Source organism: Lutra lutra, chromosome 8 (genome assembly GCF_902655055.1).
Source record: "Lutra lutra chromosome 8, mLutLut1.2, whole genome shotgun sequence".
Lineage (NCBI taxonomy): Eukaryota > Metazoa > Chordata > Mammalia > Carnivora > Mustelidae > Lutra > Lutra lutra.
In genome coordinates, this window is record NC_062285.1 from 139,800,654 (window position 1) to 139,825,706 (window position 25,053).

Below are 25,053 nucleotides of genomic sequence, written 5' to 3' on the forward strand. Positions count from 1 at the left end.
CCAGGGCAGGACTCCATCCCAGGACCTGGGGATCGTGACCTGAGCCAAAGGCAGAGAGGCTTGACCAACTGCACCACCCAGCTGCCCTATACATTTGCTTTAATGTGTATTAGGAAAAATATAACTCTTAAACCAAAGATATGATTGCTTAGAGCAATTCTGAGTTTTTTGTTTTTGTTTTTTTTTTCAAAAAGCAACTTGAATTAAAGCCGATTAAAAATGTATTAAGTAGGGGCGCCTGGGTGGCTCAGTGGGTTAAAGCCTCTGCCTTCAGCTCAGGTCATGATCCCGGAGTCCTGGGATCGAGCCCCACATCGGGCTATCTGCTCAGCAGGGAGCCTGCTTCCCTTCCTCTCTCTCTGCCTGCCTCTCTGCCTACTTGTGATCTCTCTCTCCGTCAAATAAACAAACAAACAAAAAAATGTATTAAGTAAACAGTACAGGGGAAGGAGATACACAGACAAGAGCAACACCCAGGAGCAAGTTTGGAAAACAAAAGTTGCTTTATGGAAATGCCTTCAATTACCACCTGTCTTGGGGGCAGTAACATAGATGGGCAACCCATGAGAGAGGTAATATAGTTAATTAACAAGTGAAAAGAAAGGTGTTCAGTCTCGGCTAACAATCGAAGAAATGCAAACCACATAAAAAATGAGGGGGCCCCACCCTCATAAGCTGCTGCTGGTGACAGTCCCCATGGGGAGGAGCTTGGCATTGGTACAAAGAGCCATACAGCAGTCACGCCCCTCGACTCAATCCTTTCCCTGCCTGAAATGTATCCAGAAGAATTAGGTCATAAAAGGGAAAACCATAAACACTGAAAGGTGTCTATTGCTGCCCCTAATCTTCTGGAGTATGTTTGCCCTCCTGCAGTATTATTTGTCGTAATAAAAACAATTGTAAGCAGTACAAAGGCCTTGCTACAGGGGAAAAGCCCAGTAACGCTAGCACATGGGTACTACTACTGGGTAGCTACTAAAATGATATTTAGAAAAATTAAGTAAAACCACAGTAATGGCTAATTTAATGCTAAGTGAATGTAATTAGAAAGCAAAACGCAAACATCATTATTAGGAAAGTATTAACCCACGTGCATAAGAAAGCAGAAAATGCAAAATATCCAGAGTCGTATAGGGGGGTACTATATGGCCTTCCTTCTCTATTCTACTCGTCTCCTAATAACCACAACAATAATTACAATTAGTGTGTCTTGAGGCACCTGTCACTTGTTGGGCCCCGTGATAACCCTCGCAATCATCCCACGAGGCAAATCTACCTGTGTCCATTTTACTGACAGCGAAAGTGAGGCTAGGAGAAGTTAAATAATCTCCACAGGCAGGAGGCAAATAGGGAGCTGCCAGGTAATGGACAGAGACACCTAGGTGGACAGACGGGGATGCCTGGCTGCCTCAGCATCTCCTTGGGGCTCCAGAGAGATTCTGAGGGCTGGGAAAGACCTTCACAGATCTTCACAGCCAGAGGGAAGATGAAGCTGCTGCCCCCAGACCAAACCAGACCAACCACATGCCCCCTGGAGGATGCTACAAAGCCAGTTCCGGGTCAGCGCCCGCACCAATTTCTCAGCTGCTGTTGGGCCCGGCCAGAGAGGGTTTGGTGTGCCAGTGCCTGGAGCTCCAGGCCTCATGTGCTTCAGGGGATCCTCAGGCTCTTGCCCCAAGGGCGGGACCAGACCAGCATGGTCATGTCCAGCATGAGGCCACGTCCTTGGTGAGCGCCACTACACTGCTTCCCACTCAAAAAATGTGGGCTTTGGAGTCAGCTGGGCTTGGGTGTGAATCCCATCTGACTCCACTGCTGTGCAGCTCAGGACAAGTTGCTAACCCTCTCTGAGCCTCATTTCCTCTGCATACATGGAGCTCAGGTGCCAAGCTGCTGTGTGGTTGGGGACATGCCATGACGCTGCTTGTGGCTGCTGCTCAGCTCAACAGATCCTTGGGAAGTGGGAGGTACTGTAATTAACAATAATAATGAGATTCATTCATTGATCTGAGGCTTAATGAATGCCTACTGCGTGCTGGGCGCTGGACAGATTAGGACACATTCATTCGACACTTAGCATGGAGCACTAACTAATGGAGGTTGGGGATATGGCTGAGCACAAGACAGACCAATCCGAACTCTCTTGGGGTCTCCTTACAGCAGAGGAGACAGACACCAGATAAGAAAACCAACACAGCAAAAGGCGGTGAGCACCAGGAGAAGATGAGAGAGGATGAGGGGGGTACAGAGGGGTGGCAGTGGTGGGGGGCTATGCTAATTTGTAGATCTTGGCCAGGGAAGGCCTCTCTGATCAGGCAACATCTGGGCACGTGCCTGGTGGAAGGGAGGGACTGAATGGAGCGGGAATCTGGAAAGGGAGAGTTTCAGGCGGAGGGAGTGGCAGGTGCAAAGGCCCTGAGGTGAGAGTGAGTTGACAAGCTCCAGAAATGGCAGGGAGGCCAGTGTGGTTGGAGCCAATGGGGGAGATGAGGACAGAGGGACTGGGGAAGGGTATCAGATCAGATGTTGGCCACTAAAAGGATTTTGGATTTATCTTCTAGAGAGAGGGGAGACATCCACCGGCTTTGATTTATATATTAAAAGGATTACTCTGCTGCTGTGGGGAACAAAGAAAGGAAGCAGGAGGAAATTCAGAAGGTACCACCTTGGTCCGGGCAAGAGGGTGGACCAGATGGTTGGTTTTGGTAGATGGGTACTGAGGGCGGATTCAGGGTTCATTTTCCTGGTGTCCCTGACCAGATGTGTGAAGCAGCAAAGAATCGGGATTGTGTCCTGAGGAGATGGCGGGAGGGCAGAGGACACTGGGTGTTAGTTTGCGATGTCTACTGAACACCTGAAGGGGGCGCCTGTGAACACTCAGGGTTTGCATAGCTGAGTCTGGAGTCGGGGTGAGGTAGGGGAGTGGGGACACTGCCGCGGAGACAGACCCGGAAGCCAGGGGCAGAGGGACAAGTCTGGAGCTAGCATGCCAGTGGAGTCACCATGGGTGGGTAGAGATGGACAGCAGGGGTTCAAGGAAGGAGACCTGGGCCCTCTGGTGTCTAAGGCTGTGTTGATGAGGAGGGAGCAGTGAAGGGGACCAGTGAGGGGCTGGGAACCACGGGGGTACGAGGACCTGGGCCTCCCCAGGGTTCCCCACTTCTTATTGGCCTTTCCCATCCTCTGGGACTTAGCCTGGGCAGCATTCTGCCTAGATGTCCATATTTCCACCTCCAGAAAACTCCTACTCATCCACTGAAACCCTTTCTGGGTGTTGGCTGCTCCCTGGCCAGCTAGTGCTCAGACCCACAGAGCTGTGGACCCTGGGACAGCTGACTGCTGTCCTCAGCGTTGCAGAAAGCCCGCCACACCCTGCCGTAGTGCCAGGCGGGCAGGAGGAACACTGGCCGAGCGGTTTCTGCCTGCCATGATCTTCTGCATCTCCTCTTGCTGAGCCGGACAGCACTGATTCTAGCAACCTGCTTCCAGGGGAGGGGGGTGTGGCTATGTCACTGGCTGGAGGTACGCCAGGAATCAAAAAATAGGGGAGCTAGAGATGAGCCCAGGTCTGTCTGCCTCTAACAGGTATTGCATCTAAATGCTCTGTTTCCTGCCCATTAAAAAAAAAATACCTTCGTAGCAGGTGGGGTCGTTCCCTTGAGGCCGGCGCTGCTGGAGGGAGGCAGCGCTCCACCACTGTCCGTACTTGCCGGGGTGGGATGCTCGACGCCCGCATCTGGAAACCCGGGGCCAGCATGAGACGGAGCAAAGCTCCGAGAGGTGGAAAGAGACCCACTGTGGGGGAGGGGGGCAGGGAGTCAGAAGTCCCTGGTGGCCTGAGTCAGGGAAGTGGGTCACTGACTTACGGCCCATCATTTCTCAACGGACAATTAAGGCAGCCATTAAAACAGTGTTATGAAGACTTCTCAATAATGCGGGAAGCTCGCTGAGACAGAATGTTGAATTAAAAACCCAAGACACAACCTGATGTACAGATGGTGACAGCTAGAAGGTGGGGAGAGAGCTGCAGGGGACAATGGGTGGCACAGGGGTGGGCAAGAGGGCACTGGTGTCTGTGCACCCCCGGTGTTGTCCCGCGAGCACGGGCACTTCGATAACAGAAAATTAGGCATAAAAGGGAAGGACACCATGACCACTCCTCGGTGGAGGAAGTAGCCGAGCAGGGGAATAACAACGAGGGCTGGCCATCAGGCCCCCTGTGGTTGGGCTCGGGACTGCTGGGATCCTCGTCACCCTCTCCTAATGACCCCTGAGCTTCTGGGGGCCCGGAGGGGGTGAGAGGTTGCAGGATCTGTCCGGGTCCCACCGCTCAGGAGGGTAGACAGGGGATTCGAACTCCAGGTTACCTGTGGCGTTCCCTCCAAACCGTTTCCCTCAGCCCCTCCCCGCTGCTCCAATAGCATAGCTTACTCATTGTCACAAGGGATAAAACCCACCAGCATAGACCCTGGTCACCTGGATGTGGTCTGGTCCTTTCTTCTGGACTCTGGTGCCCAGTCTGTCCTAAGCACCCTGACTGATCCCTTCTGGTTGATCTGGGGGTCTCTGTCTGGGTCTGCCGTGGTCCTCGGGGCAGGGACAGAGCAGAACTAGAGAAGGTGGTGAGACCCAGAAGACTTTCAGGGGGCCTTTCGGGCCTCTTGTGGAATATTATCAATAAAGAGGCTCTCACCAGAAAAAAAGAATCTGATTATTCCAATAGAGAAAAGAACCTTGAGATGATCTCTGTTTCAGGGCAGCTGTTCCCTGCGGAGACCACAAGGGTCCCGACTTACCCAGGCCTTTGCACCTGCTCTGCCTCCCACCAGCAACACCCTGTTCCCCCACTTATTATTTTTTTTGGCCTAATTATTACTCGTCCTTGAAGATCGTTCCAGCTGTCACCTCCTCCTGGAAGCTCTCCCTGATGCCCCATCTGGGCAGTGTACCCTCTGGGCTCCCTCCTATCACAGCGGATAGCTCATTGCCACTGTCTGCCCTGAGTCAGCCAGGCTGAATGTCCAGGTGCCCGGCTCAGTGCCTGGCCCAGGATGGGGGTGGGAAGATCGGCTCGTGCCCCTGCTCCTCTCTGGACGGGAATCGGACCCCACACCCCGTCTTCCTCCCGGAGCCTGAATCTTCCCCCTGCCCCGGGGCGTGTCCTGGCTGGTACCTGCAGCAGAGAGCCAGCTCCTGCCCAAGGCTTCCTGGGGCATCTGCAGCCCTCAAACTCTGTCTCCTGTCTCCTGCCTGCCTTGTCCTGTCTGGCTCCCTGGCCGAGGGGACGAGGCTGGAGATGTGGCCCTGACAGCCGAGTGGCCCTCTAGGCTGGCCAGAGCAGACTGCCTGTGCTCAGATGCTGGGTCTGTCAGTAACCAGCTGGGCGACCCCAGACCAGGTACCTAACCTCTCTGTGCTTCGCGTTCCTCATCTGCAAAATGGGGACGCATCAAATAAGAGCTTGAGAGCTGGGGACGCCGAGGCAGCGAGCCAAGCAGACGAAACCCTCATTCTTTCACCCGAGTGGGGGTGGGCCAGGAACGGAGCTCGCCCTATTTGAGTGCTCTGCGTGACACCTGCTTGCCTGCGATTTTAAATTTGCCCCCTAGCACCAAACCCAAGCATTTGTCCTTGGGCCAAGCCTCTCTGCGGTCAGGAAGGACGGACTGACTGGTTGCTGGTGGAGGGTTGAGAACGTGGTTCCCAAGAAGGAATCAATGTTCCCTGCAGCCCTACTGTGTGCTCAGCTCTGGGCGAGGTCCCTTCCTTCACCTGCTGTCACCATTGTCCTGGAGAAGAGCTACGACTCAGAGCGGGCCAGCAACTTGTCTGAGGACACACAGCAGATGAGGCCTCTGGTCCTGAGCCTGTCACCTCACCCTCCCTGTCCTCCCGGATCCTAGAGCAGAGCTACTGAGCACACACCTTCCTGCATTTTCCCCAAAGCCGTGTGCACATGGTGGACACAGGTGGTGCGGACATGGGAGTGTGCCTTCCAGGGGCACAGGCTGGGGTGGGAGGAAGTTAGGGCCCCAGCCAGCAAAGACAGGGGTTCTGGGGGACAGGCCCAGGGTTTCCTCGCCCAGCTGAGAGCCCCAGGGTTTGAAACCACCCACTCGTAGACTTCCCGGTCTTCTGACTTCCAATCACCGACGCCTCCTTGGTATTTGATATGATGCCAAGGAAAGAAAATACGTGGTCTCCCTTTTTGTGTTCCGGCTTTCTGGAATTTCTTGCTGTTGGCTGGTGGCTTCCTGCAGAAACCACACATCAAGGATCTGGCCGCAGAGCTGGGAAGAAAGCGATGCCCAAGCTTTACCGGGAGGAAGGTTCCAGGGTCGGGTGAACTCCGGGGACCCACCGTGGGGGGCCTATGAATGAGTTCTGCAAAGAGCCAGAGGGTGTTCTGGGTTAGGGAGGAAGGAGGTGAGAGTGGCTGCTGCTGCTGTGGGGGCTTTGCTGGCAGGCGGAGGCCTGTGGGCCGAGAGGGGCCCGGCACATCCCAGCCCAGAGTCTCATTCCGCCTGAGGCCACATGACAGCTGCAAGCCTCTCGCAATTTCCAGGGTCACCGTGGTCTTGACCTGTGCTGTTTCCTCATCTGAAGTGGCTTTTCCATTTTGTTCTAACCTTGTGAACTCCCCCTCACTCCCAGGGACCTGCCTCCACCTTGCCTCCTCCTCCTCCAGGAAGCCCACCCTGACTCCTCCTTCCCCTGCAGTTCACCATGGCCTTGCCCAGTTTCTCTGGACACTTTGTGTTAACGTGGTGGTCCTCTGCCCTGCCCCATCAACCTGGGTCCTGCCGGGTCCTGGGAGACCTGGGAGTGGGGAAATCTGGCTCCAGCCCATGGACTTACTGTGTAGCCTTGGCAAGTCACTTCCCCTCTCTGGGCCTGTGTTTGTTCGTCTGTAAAAGGGGATGATAACCTCACTGTGCCCGGTTCCCACTGCAGGAGCGGAAATAGTCCTGGCAGGCAGCGTCTATGCGATGCATGCCGCCCTGTCTCCCAGCACTCCGCTGGCCCCGGCCAGGTGAGAGGGAGACGAGCAGCAGCCTGAGGCTTCAGGGAGAGCAGTGGAGTGGGGAGGGTCTCGGGGGACAGGCTAGGGACTGAGGCCTTGAGGGGGCAGGTGGGTGGAGGGGAGTGGGAGGGAGGCTAGGGCCCCAGATGGGCAGTTGATGTTCATGATGGCAACTACGGGGTCAGGCTGCGATTGTCCCCGTTTTACAGGTGAGAAAATCAAGGCTCGAGGGGCCGAGCTGGGATTCAAGGCAGGTGTGTGTGTGTGTGCACATGCTGCTGCTGGTTCCCCTGGACCTGCCGCCACAGCCAGGAGGGCACCTGTCTGGGACAGCAAGGATGACAGTGCCACACATTAGAGGTCCTCCTGGCAGACGCAGGCTGACAGCACGAGGTAGCGGCTAGCAGGCTGGACGAGGAGCCCTCGGTGGTGCTGAGAGGTGCCCTGGCCCTCACTCTTCGTCTTTTTAGGTCACAAGAGCCCTGAGTGGGCAGTGGCACAGGAAGCAGGCCTGAGAGCTGGTGTGAGGGGACGGAGTGACCAGACACCATCCAGCTCAATCAAGTAGCACCAGCTGTGCACCCGCTCTGTGCCATGAGCACCAGACACAGAGCTCCCTGTGGTGGCCGGGCTGGGGTTCTGGCTGAGGGAGAGCGTGGCCTAGAATCAGTGATGGGATTCGTCAGCAGGTGGGAGGTGCGGGCCAAGGACAAACCTGGTGGGGGCCATGGGTTGGTGGCTAGAAGGCAGCATTTCTGGAGCTGGAGCTGGGTGGAGTGTGTCTGGGGCCACAGAGCGGGGCTGGGTGGATGTGTGCCTCCTCCTTGAAGTCTCCAGAATTGCTTTCCCTGGGGTCACTGGGGGGCTGCTTCAGTCCTACACCCCAGCCCGGGTTCTGACAAGAGGCTGCCCACCCCACCATAGGCAGAGAGGACACGGTGTAGGCTGCCCTGGGGTGGGGCCCCGCCTCCGTCTCCCCTTTGCTGGGTCACCCAGGCAGGCCAGTGACCTCCTCCGAGCCCCCCAGTTCCCACATCTGAAGATGGGGCACAACATCCTTACCCCACTGGGCAGGTGGGAGATGACCCAGCGGCACGTGGCCAGCCTGTGCGGGGCGCCGGGTGACTGCCACATTTCCCTGTCAATCCTGGGGGCAGGACGCCCACCACATTTACCTACCCACCTGAGAAATGACCACAAGGATGACCAACATGGGGCCAGGCGGCGGGCCAAGCCTCTCCCTAAGAATCCTCCCTTGAAATTCTCAAGATAGTCATGACCCTTGGTATCTCATGGGGAAACTGAGGCACAGGTGGTAGAATGACTTGCCCGAGGTCGCAGAGCCGACCCCCTGTACAGGTGGCTCTTGGACCCAGGGGGTCAACTCCAGCCCCAAACAGATGTGCTGCTCACACTCACACCCACGCCAGCCGTGCCAACGGTACCCAAACGACCCACTTGCAGCCGAGTCACATGGGACTGCGGGGTCCAGTCACATCACAGAACAGGACAGGCAGCCTGGCTGGACTTGGACGGCTGCTCATGGTGTCAGCTGCGGGCAGGGGTAGGAAGGGACCCAGCAGGCCACCAACCCGGGAGCTATGAACCAAGGGGCAAGGTGGCAATTGTCCCCAGGGAGGTCACCTCAGGCTGTGGGTGAGGAAGGGGAGAAGCAGGGCTGCCGCTGGGTGGGGGGGGAGGCAGGAGAGAGAGCAGTGGCAGGGGTGCCTGGCTGGAAGGGGGCACAGGACCAGGGGAAGAGCAGGGGGGGCAGCTGGAAGGGTCCATGCCCGAGGGGGACACTGTTTGGATGACTCTGGGTGACAGTTTGGACATGAAGCAGCCCAGACTCTTATTCTGGGGTAAGCACTGAGCACAGCCCGCCCCTGTCCCAGCCTCAGCGCCATGCCACCTGTTGACACCCCCCTGGCCACACTTAGCCCACGGCGGGTCGCAGCCCTGGCCCTCTGCCCAGGACACCTGCTTGGATGTGCTCTGGCCATGCCCTACCCGCATGCCATTGGTACCGCCCCTAGGCTGTGTCACAGCCTCCTGTCCTCCCATGAAGGTTCTCTCACGTCTTGTGTATCACCTGTCCCCAGTCCCCAGCACCCAGCACAGGGCCAGCAAGGGGTGGGGGCCGGTGGGGAAGCGAGCCCACGGGGACAGTGCCAAGGAAGACTCAGAGATGGCAAACGCGGGGCCGAGGGGCCGAGGGGCACAGCGAGTGGTCCACAGATGTTGCTGGAACCATGGCCTCCCACCAGGAGGCCAGCAGGTGACAGGCTCACCAAGCCCATTCCCCCATGGTAGGTACAGTGGGAAGCCCAAGCAGGAGGCCCCTCACCCAAGGTCACACCGTGGGTCGAGAGCAGACAGGAGCTGGAAGTCACCAAGCGAACCCGTATCCTGCGTCACATCCTCGCAGGCTTCTGACAATCTCTTTCACGAACGCTCATACGGTTATGGGAGCCCCAACCCCGAGTCCACAATATGGGAACCTGAGGGGGATGCGAAGGGCCTCTGAGCTCCAAAATTAAATGCCTCCCACTTAAACAGCAGGGCTCGGGGACCGCGAGCTCGGGCTCTGGTTTGGACCTGAGGCACAAGCCCAGCGGCTGGGCAGGCCCGTTGCTCAGGGAGGCACGAGGTGTTCCAGACGGGGGGAGACAGAAAACCATCGTGCGTGTGGGAGACTCCCAGCCCTCAAACTGGGATTTGACCTCATATAACGATGTTTTCCGGGGGTTCTCAGACTCCGGTATCTCAGGCGCTACCCCCAGAGTTTCCTGGTCAGGGGGCTCTGGAGGAGACCCAGGAATTTATTTCGATGAATGCCCCAGGTGTGTCCGCCACCAGAGACCCACGTTTCAGAGAGCCCCACCGCCGGAGCGGGTGTGTTTCCTGCTCCGCAGCTTTGCATGGGTTTGTGTCTCTCCTTCCTGTGCCTCAAGGTTCTCTGCCCATCCCCTTGACATCCCCAGGAGCCCCTCGAAGGGGAAGGACCCAGGGGACTGGCTCCATGGGCATTTGTCAAGCTGAGCTGAGCAGGGCTGTGTTTTTGTCTTCTGTGTGATAGATGGGGCAATTACTTGATCAATAAGCTGATTTAAGTGTATCCTATGAATTATGTAAGTCATTCATTATTGAAAAGGTCGCTACCCGCTAGCTACTGAATGGTCATTAACTAGCTTGGTTGCATCTCCAGCAAGGAGGCACTGATCCTTAACCGGGCACCTACTAGGGGCCAGATAGTTCATTTAACCCTTCGAGGACCCTGGCAGGGGACTGTGCCTACTCTCCGCTGCTTCCTGAGGATGGGAGGGTCAGCAGGGCTGAGGTAACTCGCCCACACACAGAGCTGGGAAATGGCAGAGCTGGGATGCGAACCCAGGTCGGGTTTCCTGCAAAGGTCACAGCCCTCCTCTCTCTGTCCAACTCTGCACTGCCTGGGGACAGTCGGTCCTCCCCTACCTCCCACTGGCCTGGGACTGGGCAGAAATGAGAATCACAGCAGGGAAAGTCAGGTTTAAGCATGCAGCCAGGCTGCCAGGCTAACTCCCTGATCTCCCATCTCCCTGGCCACCTCTCTTCCCCTTCCCCTGAGCCATCACGAAGCAGCCCGCCTGCATTGCCTTCCACGTTCTTAAGAGACCCCATGCATGTGAACACAAGGAACCAACCCAGTAATGTGCTTACTTCCTAACCTCATGCTGAAAAGCTTATCTCCCAGTCTCCAAAACCCATTTGCTTCATTTGACCGTGAAAACATGGAAAGCCATCCGATTTCCCTCTTTGCCTCGGCCTCCAGGAAACTCACAACTCCATGAACGGCTCAGTGGCACTCACTCCTGCACCAGTCTATAAGTCCAATAACCTGGCAGGCCGGGCTCCCAAGCTCCGTTTCCGCCTCTCGTTTGACTCTCGCCCGGGCACACGTTATCCTGGGCAACTTCAAATCCTCTTGTCAATGAGATAAGCAAACAATCAGGTAATCAAGGAGCCAGACACAGTGGCAATAATGACCCAATATTTTCCAAGCTTGGCAAAGACAAGTGACCCACCTCGGCGGCCAGGGCCTTGACCGCAACCACTCACCAGGCAGACGAACTCTGGAAGGTCATCAGTGGTGGGCTGTGGGCCTCTCTCTGAAGCGTGTGCACGGCCTGGGGGGCTTGCGGCAGCAGGCCTGGGGGAGGCTGGGGCTGCGGGGCGGGCTGCCCTGGCCGGGGGGGCCGGGCAGGATTGCCCCACCGCCGGGGGTCCTGTTTCATCCATCGTCCGTGGATGCCCCACCGCGCCAGGTAAACCTTGCAAATGTCGTAGTTCATTGCTGAGTAATACAAAAGATCCAGGACCAGCAGCATCAGCACGAAAAAGCCGTAGATCCACACCCCCAGCAAGGCGGTGTAATTGCTGGGGGAAAAGAGAGAGATGCTGAGGGGAAGAGGACAGTGGCTCCCACTGACGGAGTTAACCCATGGGGCTAGTTTGGGGCCCCAGAGAGGAGGGTTGGCAACCCCCACCCCTGGGGGACAGGGAGTCCTGGCTTCCCCTCTTCACACTCACCCTCCACTTCCTTCCCTCCACTTGCCTGATGGCTCCCTCCTGCCTGATGGTCCCCTCCTAGATCCTTGGACCCTACTCCCTGGCACCCTTTCCGCCCCAGAGCATCTCCCCCAGGATCCTAGTGCGGGCAGGGATCCCACTGGGGCCCTCTCTGTTAGGGCTCTGGAAGGACCTTCACCCTCCTGTCTCTCCCAACATGGGAGCTGCTCCTGGACCTGCCAGCTGGCTCCTGCAGGTGCCCTCACCTGCCTGCCCGCTGGTTCCCTGCTTATGCTGTTCCCCTGTCCTGGGATGCTCTCCTCCATCCCTCACCGCCTCCTTTGCCCCCGGTCCCCTTGCAGCTCCTCCCTACCTTACCAGACCCAGGGCAAAGGCAGGACGTCTGTTGTCCTAGGACAAACCCACCCAACCTCCTGAGCCATCAACCTCTGGCCCCCAGCATCCGCTCAGGGCCATCTCACACTGCCACGTGCCAAGGGAGCTCAGCTGGTGCCCCCTTCCCCCGGAGCAGCCTCCCCTCCAGCCCTCTTGCCCGTTCGCAGCAGTCCAGGAAGCAGAGGTGGGCTCGGCCTCCCTCCCCACACCCCACAGGGCAGTCACAGGTCCTGGCTGTTCCTCTAGCCTCTGCCTCCACCCTCCCCTCCTCCTGCTCACCCCTGGCGTGTTTGCAGCTCTCAGAGTCCCCTGACTTGGTTTCTCTTGATCATCTGCCCAGTGTGGCCCCGCTGAAGACTGCTCCACCCTCCAGAAGTGGAAGTGAGGGTGAGCTGTAGGCTGCTGGGGCTCATGCCTCCTTAGTGAAGCCTGGTTCCCTGTCCCTTCACGGAGGAGTGTGGCCCGCTTGCTTGGACACCGGGCCTTTGCACAGGCTGTGCCTGTTACCTGGGCAGCTTTTTTCATTTTCCTGCCTCCGGCCTGACTCCCACCTGCCCCTCTCGGACACTGCTTCCCCCAGGAAGGCTTCCTGACACGCTGCCCCTCAAATGCGGGCTGGGCCAGGCCCATCCTCCAGGCCAAAGTCCAGAGTGCCTGTCACACAGAGCTCCCACCTCCCGGGACTGGGCTGTCTGGGTCCATCCGTCCCCTTCCGTCCCCTTCCCAGGCCAGGGTCTGAGTGTCCCCTGGGAGCCCAGGGAGGCCTGTTTCCTGGGCTGGCCAGGGCAGCTGGGGCTTCCCAGCACTTGTCAGGGACGGTGGCTGTTTAAAGGGACTGATTTATTAATCGCTTAGATGCAACCTCTGCACCCTGCGGCGGGCATCTGCGCAGGTGGGTATGTGCTGCTCCCTTTCCCTGCGGACAGGGAGAGCCAGTGTCGGGCCTCACTGGTCCTGCTCATGAGGAGGGATTACCACCCCCCCAGCTCCTGCCCAGACAGGGCCCCTCGGTATCCTGGGCTCCCCACGGCGGATCCCGTTAGACCCTGAGGCTAGAGAGCACAGGTCCGGAACCAGGGGGCCTGGTCCAGGTGCCTCCTTGGCCCAGCTTTGCTGTGTGGCCTGGGAGAACTCCTATGTGTCTCTGGGCCTATAGGAGGTGACTGAGGCCCAGCTTCAGCCTCAGCAGTGAGGCAGGGGCCATTGCCCTCTGACTCCCAGGGCTGGGGGTCATTTTTGCTCACATGCCTTCTTTGCCTGGAACACCACCCCTCTCCTTACTTAGCATATACGCTCCTCTCCAAAGACTTGGCTTGGGTACTTGGAGGCCCCTCCAACGGACTGTCTCTGGGTATCCAAGCACTGGGCACAGAGTGGGCACTAGTAAAGGGCTCAGTATCTGCTTGAGAAGCGAGACACAATTCTGTATCTAGGCCACCCCCTTTCCCTGGTGGGCTCTCCCCTCCAGCCGCCACCTTCATGCAGCCTGCCGCAGTCTCAGGGGCTTGTTCACGCTAAGGTGTGAATGACTACCAGCCACGCCCCAAGCTGCCTTTCTTCCAGGGGACGCTGGCTTTGCCCAGCTACATTTGGGAGGGGAATTTCCGTCAGGGACAGAGGCTGGCAGCCCGGCCTGGCTTGTAGAGTCAGGGGTCCTGGGGTGGACGCCCATGTGGCTTGAAGAGGCAGGTTTGGATCCAGTCTCCACCCTCCTGCTTCCTCCAGCACCCGCTCTCCCAGGTTCCTGGAGCCCCCACGGCATGGCTGCCAGCAACAGGCCTCTTCCTGGTGGTTCCCATGGCAGCAGCCTCAGGGCTGAGGGAGGGGAGCAGGAGGGGGAAGGCAGAGCAGCGGTGTGCAGATGCTACCCCACAGAGACGGAGACTGTGACGCCAGTCGGGGGTGGTGGCTGGGCCGCAGCTGGGCCTGGAGCCAGCAGGACTGAGAGATGATCAGAGTAAGGAAAGGGGGAGGCAGCACGCGCCCCATACGGTAGGTAGCCCACTTGACATCCAGAGCAAACAAAGAAGGCCCTGTCCCTGCTGTCACTACCAGTCCCGCTTGATAGATGGGAAACTGAGGCTCAGAGGAATTAAGAGACTCATCTAAGATCTCATAGCCATTTGGTGAAGAGCCGGGATTTGAACTCGGAAGCCTCATTCCAGAGCTCACCTTCTTAGCCACGGAGCCACGCTGTCCTGGGCAGCTGCACCCAGCCTCTCAGGACAGACGGGTCACCTTCGGACCTTGGTCCTCTGCCTGGAACTCATTCCCTACTATCTGGGCACCGATGTCTAGCTCAGCTCTCACCTCCTCCAGGAAGCCTTCCTGGATGTCCTCTGTTAGATCCAACTCCTCCTTTGAGGTCCCAAAGTCACTGGGTTTCCCAGAACACACAGTGTTTTCTCGGGTGCTTTGTAGGACTGTTGGCTCCTGGAGCCCAGAGCTCCCTGAGGCTAGGGCCAAGGTCCCATTTATCTTGGCGTGCCCAGCACTCAGCCCTGGGCGGCTGCTGACATTACCGAAACTGACACACACCGGGGCCCACGGTGAGCTGGTGACAATGTCAGCCTTGATAGAATTAGCTTCTTCACTAGATTTTACCTCCTCTCTACACATTTCTAAGAGTTAATAACCCTACTAGCAATGAGAACACGCCAGCACCCGGTGTTTCTTGGTCCTGCAGCAATGCCGGGAGGGAGTAAATGGACCAGCCGGCCCCAAGCTCAGATGAGGAAATGAGGTCCAGAGAGGCCAAGTCACTGGCCGGGTGGGAAGGGGCCGCCCTGGGGTTTGGCCCCAGATCACCTAACCACAGAGTGTGTTGAATGTTGGGAAAACCTCAAAGTCATGTCTGGATGTCCAGGGAGAGATTTCGTACTGTTAAGCAGCGTGCCCACTTGTCCTGGGTCACCCTGTCCCAGGACCTGAGGACCAGAGGGCAGATTCCAATCCCTGCCCCCCAGATCATCCCACGTCTCAGCATGTCACTGGCTTTGCATGCGTGCGTGGGTTCTGCTGGGCCTGCGGGTCTCTGCCGCCGGCTGCTCCAACTGGCTTTCAGGGGGATGCAGGGTGGTGGGCTGCCCTCCCCGCTCAGAGAAAGGAGGGGTGCACCTGCAGAAGACGCTGAGGGGAGCCCACACAGGAGGTGCAGGTGGCCAGAGAGCCTAGGCTGCCGACACCAGGCCCGGGCAGCTCTCCGGTCTTTCTTGGCCTGTCCTCCCCATCGCTGGCCGGTTGGAAGCATTCTGGGTGTTTTAATTTAATTTTTAAAATGTGATCTGGAAATTAATTCCATCCAGATGCAGGGGTCTCTGTTGCGTGTAAGCGTATATTTTGTAAAGGGCAGAAGATAAAATGGACGCTGCTTTATGGGGCAAGATGTGAAGCCAGCCAAAGCCACAGACAGCAAATTTTCGGTGTGTTTTGGGACATTTACGGATTCGAATTCTTTCTGTGTCTCCCAAGCGATAGACAAAAACCTCTGCTGGAGGAATCTTCCAGAATACCTACTGGTACAGGACCAGGTACACCACCAGGAGGGGACGCCGTGGCCAGGAGGAAGTCCCCGCCACCACTCCTGGTGCACGGAGGAGGTGAGCCGCTGAGGCCATCGGGCCAGAGGGGAACACGGCTGCAGGGCTCACGGCCAGGCCAGTGCCGGCTGGGAGGCGGCCACGGCCCCTTGGCCGACCTCACCTATGCTATCTGGGCCCTGAGCCTGCTCACGGGGTGGCCTGTGGGTTAGTGTAACAAGCTGGTGACCCTGGTGGTGACATTCTGGGCCCGAGACATCAGGACTGTGTGAATTTAAAGCCCAGCTCAGCGCCTTTCTCTTCCCTGAGCTTTACTGTCCTCATCTGTAAAACAGAGGTAATACTCGCCCCACTCGATGGCGTCCTTTATGGGCTTGATGAGACAAGCATGGGGTGGGGGGCCGAGGGGGGAAAGGACGCGGTGAATGCTGGCTCCTGAGAGCCAGGGGCACAGGAATGCTCAGTCGATCCGGGCCCAGAGAGGCCAGGCCACATGCCTAAGATCAACAGCAGGATCGAGGCTGCCCCAGGCAGTGGAGGAGCTCGGGCTCTGAGCCAGTGAAGCAGGGCGCGCGATTAACAGGGTAGTTGCCGTCCCTCCCTGCGTCGGGCCCTGCGTCCCTCCCCTCCCGGCTGGTAATAGCCTCGGCCAAACCATGAGCTTTGGCCCACGGAGCGTGACGAGAAGTACTGTGGCTGCTTCTGAGCAGACATCAAGGGTCGCCTCGTGGTTTCACCTGTGTTCTCTACCCTCTGCCTCGGGGACACCCAGCCCCAGGTGGGATGTGCTTCTCGGGCCTCGGTCACAGAAGGCTCCACGCACAGAGCCACAGGTGACCCAGAAGGACACAGCATGGGAGCCCAAAATCAGCCTTCGGGTCTGGAGCAGTGGGGACGGGCGCACTTGTCCCCAGCCCGGCTCTGTCCCAGGTGCGCACGTGTGACGTCAGGCAACTCCTCACCCTTTCTGAGCCTCAGCCCTGGTGTACGGGGGCCGGGGGACCTTCTCCACGGATCATACCTCCACGTGGATCAAAGGAGCTGGTGAGGCCCCTCGTGCTACAACAAGGGCTCACACATGTCCATTTGTCTCCCTCCCCGTGGTCTGGCTCAGATGAGGAAACATCGTGTTTCTAGAACCTCTTCAGTCTTCAGAAGGCTGCCAGTGTGTATGCAGGCTTTGGGCCTAACAGGGCTTGATGGGGTCGAACAATGGACAAGAATATCCAGAAGCTTCTGACCACACTCAGGGGCTCTATTCAGAACCTGAAGCCTCCGGACGGGGCTATAGAGCCTGCAGGACAGAGCCCAGAGCTCTCGGTGCTCAGGTGCTGGGGAAAGGAAAGCTTTTGGGGGACAGAGGTTTCACGTGCAGCCAAGGGAAGAACGAGAATTCATCCACTCCATCCTCGAGGATGCTTCTGCCTTCCTAGAACGTCTCCCACTCTCCGCCTCTTGCTGCCCACCTGCCCGGCGAAGGAACGCCCACTCACCGCGCAAGACTCCGCCCCGTGCCACCTTGGTCCCCAGGGAGAGCCGACCAGGGCCCCTGCTGGTTCTGGGCTCTGGGTCTGGGTCCACCTGGCAAGGGACAGTGTGCAGCACCCTCTCCCAAACACCCAGGGCCTTGGCCCGCATGGCAGGACGTGGCACCTTGCCGTGGCAGTGGGCCTAGCAAGGCTGCTTCCTTCGCTCTGCCTGCCTTTCTGCCAGGCAGTGAGAACCAAAACAAACCATTCTGTTCCTCCAGAAAAAACACAAATAAATAAGTCATCAGAAGCGCGTTCCTTTTCCCTGTCACCAGCTCTGCCCCCTCATTGATTCATGGGCTGGGTGGGGGAGGTGGGCGGGCGTCAGGCGCCCTGGCTGCCCACGGACCCCGCCCATCTTCAGGAAGCCCAGGAAGGGTCATGGTGGCCCTGGGCCCCCTAGGCGGGCAGGGCACACACGGGTCCCCTGCCCCTGCCTCTCCCCATGCATCTCCTTGTACTTCACACTCAGGCTTCAGGGACACCGCCTGGAAATGCTCATTCCTCTGGACCACATGGCTCCCCGCGTCTTAACAAGTTCTGGATGCAGGGGAATCCGGCACCAGGCCTCCGTGCAGGAAACGCAAAGACAACAGGTGTGGTATAGCCTGGGTGAGGAGTGGAGCCCAACTATTCTGGGGTAGGAGCAGCCCCTCTCTGGGCCTCCGTCCACATCTGTGGGAAGGGAGGGGGCGGGGAGGCTCGGTGGGGAATCACAAGAAGGAATCCCTCCAGAGCAGCGACTCCCAATGGGGCGATCCTGACCCCACACTTGGCAACATCAGGAGACGAGGCTGGTTGTCACAGCCACCTGGAGGGGAGGGGCTGCCCCCCATGGCTCGTGGGTGGTAACAAGGGAGGCTGCCACAACCGCGCATGGGGCAGCCTTCCTCCCACCCCTCCCCCGAGAACAGTCCAGCCCCAGGTGTCAGTGGTGCCGTGGTGGGGATCCCCACTCCAGGGCCTCCCCACTCAGATCTGCCTCCATTGGTGGAGGCCCCAGATTGATTAAAGCAGCCTCCAGACACAGCTGGGCTCCTGTGACAGGCTGCCTCGATCCAGTGAGTCACACAAGCTCACCTTCCGTGAGCCTCACCTTCCCTGTGTGTGATGTGGGCTCAGGTTGGGCCACCAGGTGCCCGTCGGGACATGGCAAGGATGGAGCCAAGCACTGAGCCGGCCCCGTGCCGCACACTCTGTAAGTGCTTTCTGAGGTTAAAGAATCAGAACTAAGCTAACTTTCTTCAATATCTCCATTCCTCCCCAGGGGAATGGCTTTATTGTATGGCTGAACTCTTCCTCACAGCAACCAGGCCCCGTGGTGCTGAAATGATGGGAGTATTCTGTGTGAGATCCTGTGGAAATGTGCAGATTATAGAAACATGTGGGCTTCAAAACGAGGATCCCAGACACCAGTCGCCGGAGCCCTGGAGAAGTCAGCTCGCCTTGCCAAGCCTCTGTCTTCCATCTGGCTTTCGGCCGGCAACGAAAGCGCTCCGGGGTCCTGACCCCAGGGTTGGCACCACTCTCCAGCCTCAGGGAGTCCGTCTGTGGTCTTATAAAAGCCTTGGGTCAGATTCCAGGCCCCATTCCAGCCCCTGTGATGGACAGGACTTGCTGAACGACTTCACACACAGAATTATTCTAAGGCCTGAGCAGATGGCAAGATATTCAGGGGAAGCACCCATGCATTTGAGGAAGGAAGGCTGGGGATCAGCCTTGGTGGGGGGAGGGAGATTTGGATGATAGTCAAGGAGTCTGCATCTCCTGCCTGACCAAAAGGAAGGGAGATTTCCCCCGAGTGAGCACGGCACAGTGGTGAAGCATTCCAGCCCTGACATCGGACAGACAGATGGGGGCCCTGACCTCCCAGTGGTGCCACCACTCCCTTCCACAGTCACTCAACAAACCCTCCTTCCAAGCGGACTTTTCCTTGCCATGAAAAAAATATAGCCACCCAAGAGTCAGCCTCAGGCTTACTGGGAAAATATCTGAGTTCTATCAGGAAGAAGAGACAAATGCTTGATAATTCCAAAGATGGTTCTAGAGGTACTAGCCAACATGACTGGAGAAGAAAAAGAAATGAGGCATAAAAAGTGGAAAGCAGGTAAAATTACCATGGTTTGCCAATTGCGTAATGGGAAATTTAAGAGATTATCAACTGAAAAAGTATAACAAAGATAAAAATTTCACTAAGGTGTCTGGGTATAAAACTCACATATAGAAACTGTTAGATTTCGTCGTTCAAATGAGAGTGGGTTAGAAGATGCAGTGGGAGCAAAGACCCTATTTATAACAGCAACGTATGAAGAAATAAGTATGAACAGTGCAGAAGACACGCATACAAAATTCATGAAATTAATCCCGAAACACTATGAAAGAAAATTTGAATAATTGGAAAGACAAATGGATCTTCCTCAACTTACGATGCAGCTATGTCCCAGTAAGCCAATTATAAGTTGAGAATATCGTAAGGACTTACTACACCCAACCCACCAAATATCACAACGTAGCCCAGCTCACCTTAAATGTGCTCAGATCACCCACATTAGCCTACTGCGGGGGCAAAATCATCTACCACAAAGCCCATTTGATTATCAAGTGTGGACCATGCCATGTCATTTACTGAATACTGTACTGAAAGTGAAAACCGGAATGGTTGTCTGGGAACAGAATGTTTGCAACTGTGTCAGATGTCAAGCCTCATGATTGCCTGGTTGACGAGGAGCTTCAGCTCACAACCCCCGTTGAGCATTACAAACAAGGGCTGTACTGTATTCTGCCAGCCTGGGATGAGATCAAAATTCAGTATGGATTCTACTGAATGCATGCCCCTTTCGTACTATCGTAAAGTTGGAAAGTCATAAGTCGAAGCCTCATAAATCAGGGATTGTCTGTACTGTGTTCTTGGATTCAGTATCATGAAAAGTCCATTCTCTTTGAATTAATCTATGAATTCAATGTAATCTCAGTAAAAAAATACTAAGTGAATTCTTGGAGGAGCAAGACTACACAAGCTGCTTCTAAAGTTCATATAACAAAAGAGCTGGGGGGATAGATTAAGAAGGCATTAAAACATATCAAAAGCCACAGGAGTTAATCCAGCGGGATACTAGTGTATGGGAAGACCAATGAAAGCCATGAAAACTTATCACGATCTATCCAGATCCTCAAATCTAGTATATTATAGTATATAAGTTTGCAGTTTACATCAGTGGGGGAAAGAGGGATGATTCAGTGAATGGTATTGGGACAACTGGCTACCCATTTGGGAAAAACAATGATAGAGTCGGATTCCTACCTCAAAACTTTCATCCAAATAAATTCCTAACAGATCAAAGATTTGAAGGCGAAAAATTAATACATTTTAAAAAAAGTAAAGGAAAACATGAGGAGGATTTTTCATGATCTCTGAATAGGGAAAACCTTTCTCAATCTGATACAAAACCCAGAAGATATAAAAGAAAAGAAATGGATCCAATTTGGTAATATGACAACTAAAAATTAAGCATGAGATAAAAGCACCACAAATTTAAAGACACACTGAGAAAAGATTTGCAACTCATTGGATTTCCTTCATATATAAAGAGTCCCTGTGAATAAATAAGAAAAAAGCCAACAATTCAATGGGAAAATGGCAAAGGAAATAAACAGCTAGCTCACAGTAAAAGCAATGCAAGTGACTCCAAAGATGTGGAAAGAGGCTTAGTTTCTTTCACTCATGATAAGAGAAATGCATGCTGTTTCAATCGTGCACGGCTTTCCTTAGCATATCCCCACTACTTTTCTGCAGGGTAAATTTCTCTTTCTTTACACCCTTGGTCCCTTCCATCAGGGCTGTGGTCTCTCCTATTTTAATCACCTTAAGGAAAGAGGCTGCGGTGGGATTGATCTCTGAGTCAGAACGACCAATCAAATAAATCCCGAAGGAAGGAACATGGGTTCCTGGCCCCTGCACCTGCCGTGCTTCTAAGCCTTCCATTCCATATCCTTGACTTCACTCAACTTCTGTAGCAGCCCCGGGAGGTGGGTACTGTGCCCATTTCTCAGAAGAGAAGGCTAACATCAGAGGACAGATGGCCTGGAAAACCTGTCACCTGAAGATTTTCCCAGAATCCTTGAAGGCCCACCTGTCCTCTTCCGGTTACCCGGCAGCCTCCCCAGGGGATGGGGTGATGGAGCGGCCCCCGCCATGGCAGGGGCCCCAGCCGGGTACTCACTTGTGTGCGTAGCCCTCGGAGCCGGCCGTGAGGTTCGCCTGCGTCACCGCCTGAAACTCTGTCTCGTTGCAGCAGTATTTGAAAACCGTGTTGTTATGGTGACAGCAGAGAATGAAGGTTTTGTTGTCCGAGAGCCGGGGGCAGTGGAAGCCAAAGTGATAGCGGCCTTTGTGGTCCGTGTATGGCTCACAGACCCGGAAATGCGCGGACAAGACTGGAAAACAGAGTCCCCAGGCTCAGTGGGGGGCTCCCCCGAGCCCACTGCCCCAGGAGTCCACGAGTGCTGGGACGAGGAGCCTGGTCCATCTGTCCCAGGCTGCTAGCCTCTTCCCTCCCCAGGAAGGCTTTGTGGGCCAGTGTGTGGTCCAGGAAGCCAGCTCTGCACGGCTGTCCCATCCCAGACCTCCCTCGACGCCAGCCCTGCTTACACTGGGTCCCCCGGATGCACGGCTGCCTCTTAAGCCTCCAGGGATCCCCTCTAGCGACTCTGCACTTAGCAGGCACTCGACTAGGACACAATATTAACTGAGCATCTACTGTGCTCGTCACACGCTACTTCCCATTTAACCCACTTGGCTAGCCTAGCTGGCAGGTCTGGAATCCCACTGTATAGATGGAAAAACTGAGGCTCCGTGATCTGAGCGGGTAAGAGGTGGTAGAGGGACTCCAATTCAAGCCTGCCTGGGTCTGAAGTCTAGCCCTCTCTGCTCCTGTCACCAGCTTTAATTTCCGCTGCTACCATGTGGACTGGGGAGGGGCCCAACCACAAGCCCAGGACACCTGGCCGGAGCAGCAAGGGTACAGGAATCAGGTCCCCCTCTAAAGGAAGCAGCAGCTCCTTGGTTCCAGGGCTTCTCCTACATTAGTGCTCTAGCCCCAGAGGTCCCCAAGGGCTGGCCTTGGCTATCCCCAACTCACAGCCACGGAGCTGCCCTGGCTTGGGGCCCTCCCTCCCCGGGCTCGAGGAGGGAGCCCGCTATTCAGCCACAGAGGCTGCTGCAAACCCAGGACAGTATTAACCAGGCGTGCGGATGGTGATAAATAGGAGGCAGAGCCTAAGCAAATATAACAATGGAAAAAACCTGGAGCCCTCGGTCTCCGGCTTAATTAGTATCTTCATAAAAGGGATCGCTGTATCTAATTTGTATCGCTGAAAAGGGGCTTCGTTGGCTGAATACATTTCTCTAACCACAAAGGCTCTGGTTTTGCAAAAGCTCCTTCGCTCGCTGGTTGAAAGCTCTGTCTCTGCGGAAAGGTAATCAGACAGCAGCCCACACGGCTCCCTGTGCGCCCGGGGCTGCTGGAGGGGAGTCCCAGCTGGCCTGCGCTGGCCGGTGGGCGACGGTCCTCACGAGCTAGAGTGCTGAGCCTGGCTTGGGCAGTCTCATGAAACCCTGTGCCCAAAGTACAGCACCCTCACTCATGGGGATAGATGTGACCAATTACAGGGTCTCAGAGTTTCAGGGATCAGGGGAGCCCTGCAGGCCCCCATGCTTGGCCTTGACCTTGGGAAACAGAAGATACTTCTGCAGGGAGACGAGTCACTAAGGACGCCCTGTCCTCAGTGGGGCATAACCCGTCTCCCTTAATCTCATGTACTCCCATTTGTACAGAGGAGATAATTGAGGCTCAAAGCAGTGGTCCACAGTGTGGACCTGACCTGCCTCATCCGATCTTCCGGGGACGGGCATCCATGCGGCTTTGTAGGCTCCTCGGCAGACCTTCCGAATGAGCCACGTTGACCTGGGGGGCAAGCCCTGCAGGGGAGGTGGACAGGCTGGGGTTTGGGACCTGCCAGCCCAGAGGAAGGACGCACGGGGGGGTGCTGGATGTGAGGATTGGAGGCAGGAAGCCCGGTGTGTGTTGGGACAGGTGAGGATGCCCTGCTGTGGGCTGGCTCACGGGGAGCTGGATGTCTCTGCCACAGGCAAGCAGCTAGTCAGAAAGACCGGCTCAGGCCCTGCGGCTGGATGGAGAGGATAGGACCGGAGGCAGGAACCCGGGAGGGAAGGGACGGAGCAGGGAGGTGGGCTTTGAGCTGGGCATCAGGGAAGCCCACTGTGCAGGGCTGGGCTGGGGAGGGAGGCTGAGTAAGGCAGGGGACAGAAGTCCCACCGAGGGTCAGGCCGTGGAGGCCACTGCCACTCCCGAGGGAGAAGGAGCTGAAGTTGCCCAGAGCTAGGAGCTGCCACAGCGGGGTCGGAATCCTGGAGCACGCGGGTCACCTGCACCATCACGACCTCTCTCGGCCTCCTTCCCCCTGGCAGCCCGGATGGCTGGGGCTCTGAGGAGAGTTTTGTAAACCGCAAAGCTTCGGCCTCGCTTTGAGCGGGGAGGGGTGCGTGAATGAGTGGGTAACACAGGGAGGCTCCTGCCGGCTTCCAGGCTCAGTGTGGTTCTCAGCCTGCACCTGGGACCCCGAGGGCAGAGGGATGCTGTTAGGAGGCCAGTACTTATGAACCAGGAGAACCGGTCCAAGTGGAGAGGGGACACCAAGGAGAGAGCCTCTCACTTGGGTTCCAAGGGACGAACACAGTGTGTCAACATCTAACAGCCAGGTGACCGTGTGGCCTTGGGCAGCTCACGGTCCTCCTTTGAGCCCTGTTTCCTCATTTGTAAAAGGGGTGAGGACCTCCTCCTCTCTTCCAGGAGGCAGGGAGGACCAGATGCACTAATGCACAGAAACGGAGTCAGGGAAGAGTTTGGTAAACAGTGGCCCCCAGACCCTTGGCCTGGCTTTGGCTGTGCTGTCCTGGAGCCGGCCGTCCCCAGGGCCCTTCATGGCCTCCCTCAGAGTTAGGCCCTCAACAAAGGGGTAAGAGGGCACGAGGAGGTCCTGTGCACAGATGCATGAGCAAGAGATATAGAGACACAGAGAGATAGAGACAGAGGAAGACACAGAACAGGTGCCTTGCTTAGCCTGGGGCTCAGACAGCCACCACTGGTGCCGGGAGGTAGGGCGGGTTTCTCCAGGCACCTACTTTCGATTGGAACCATGGAAGGACTTGCTTTATGTCCACCTTTGTAAACAAGAGTGTGAGAACCCACCTGCTGTCTCAGGGGGATCCTAGGAGGTGGTCAGGTGCTGGCAGGCAGATTAGAACCCCAGCCCCTGCACTAGCTGTGGCGCCTCCTGCTAGCAGGCTTGACTCTAAGACTCAGTTTCCTCATCCATACAGTGGGATGACTGTGACGTTTTGGACCTGACTTTTAGGCATAGGTGGAGAATTTGTGCAAAGGCTTCTCACAGGGCTGGCAGCCACCATTAACCCACCGAGCCAGGGACGACACTCAGCGCGGCTCTCGCAGCAGGCACGTGGGGCACGGCACACAGTAGGTTCTCCCCGAATGGCAGCAAATATTAACTCCTCACCAGTGGGAATGCCAGGATCTAGGGGCACCCCCCGCCAGTTCCCAGAACCCCAACTGGGCTCGTGCTGACCCCGGGAAGGGACCCACCCCTGTGCCCCCCTCCCCGCCCAGCTGGGCACCCATTCTACCTGCAGAAATCAGCAACGAGAGGACGGTGAGCACGTTCAAGGACTGCTGGCCACAACTGGTCATCATTTGGCTGGCATCGATCCGTTGGGAGCTGCCTGTTTAACGAGATCCGGCAGAGGCTGGGTGTGGGCTGCCTTGCCTGCGGGCGCAGACACGGGCTTTGCTGCCCACAGTGGGGGACAGGCGGGGAAGCGTGTTTGCTGGGAGCAGGGGCTGGGCCGCGGATGATGGAAACGCTGCCATCCAATTTCCTTTCTGGAATGAATGACCTCCCCCACCAGTCAACTGTCACCTCC

General features: G+C 56.6%; 1 protein-coding gene across 4 annotated transcripts in view; it reads right to left on the reverse strand.

The window, feature by feature from the left end:
• SHISAL1 (shisa like 1) overlaps positions 1-25,053 on the reverse strand; it is a 74,085-nt gene that overhangs the window by 21,627 nt on the left and 27,405 nt on the right. For 2 of the 4 annotated variants that reach the window (XM_047742616.1, XM_047742614.1), the window contains exons 2-5: positions 24,757-24,852; positions 21,257-21,470; positions 11,123-11,440; positions 480-1,970 (exon numbers count right to left, since the gene is read on the reverse strand). In XM_047742616.1, coding sequence (XP_047598572.1) covers positions 1,943-1,970; positions 11,123-11,440; positions 21,257-21,470; positions 24,757-24,823 — 627 coding nt within the window. In that variant the 5' untranslated portion in view covers positions 24,824-24,852 and the 3' untranslated portion in view covers positions 480-1,942. Of the gene's footprint in view, positions 1-479; positions 1,971-6,010; positions 6,385-11,122; positions 11,441-21,256; positions 21,471-24,756; positions 24,853-25,053 lie in introns of those variants that run through there. The other 2 variants (XM_047742613.1, XM_047742612.1) reach the window with 2 other exon arrangements.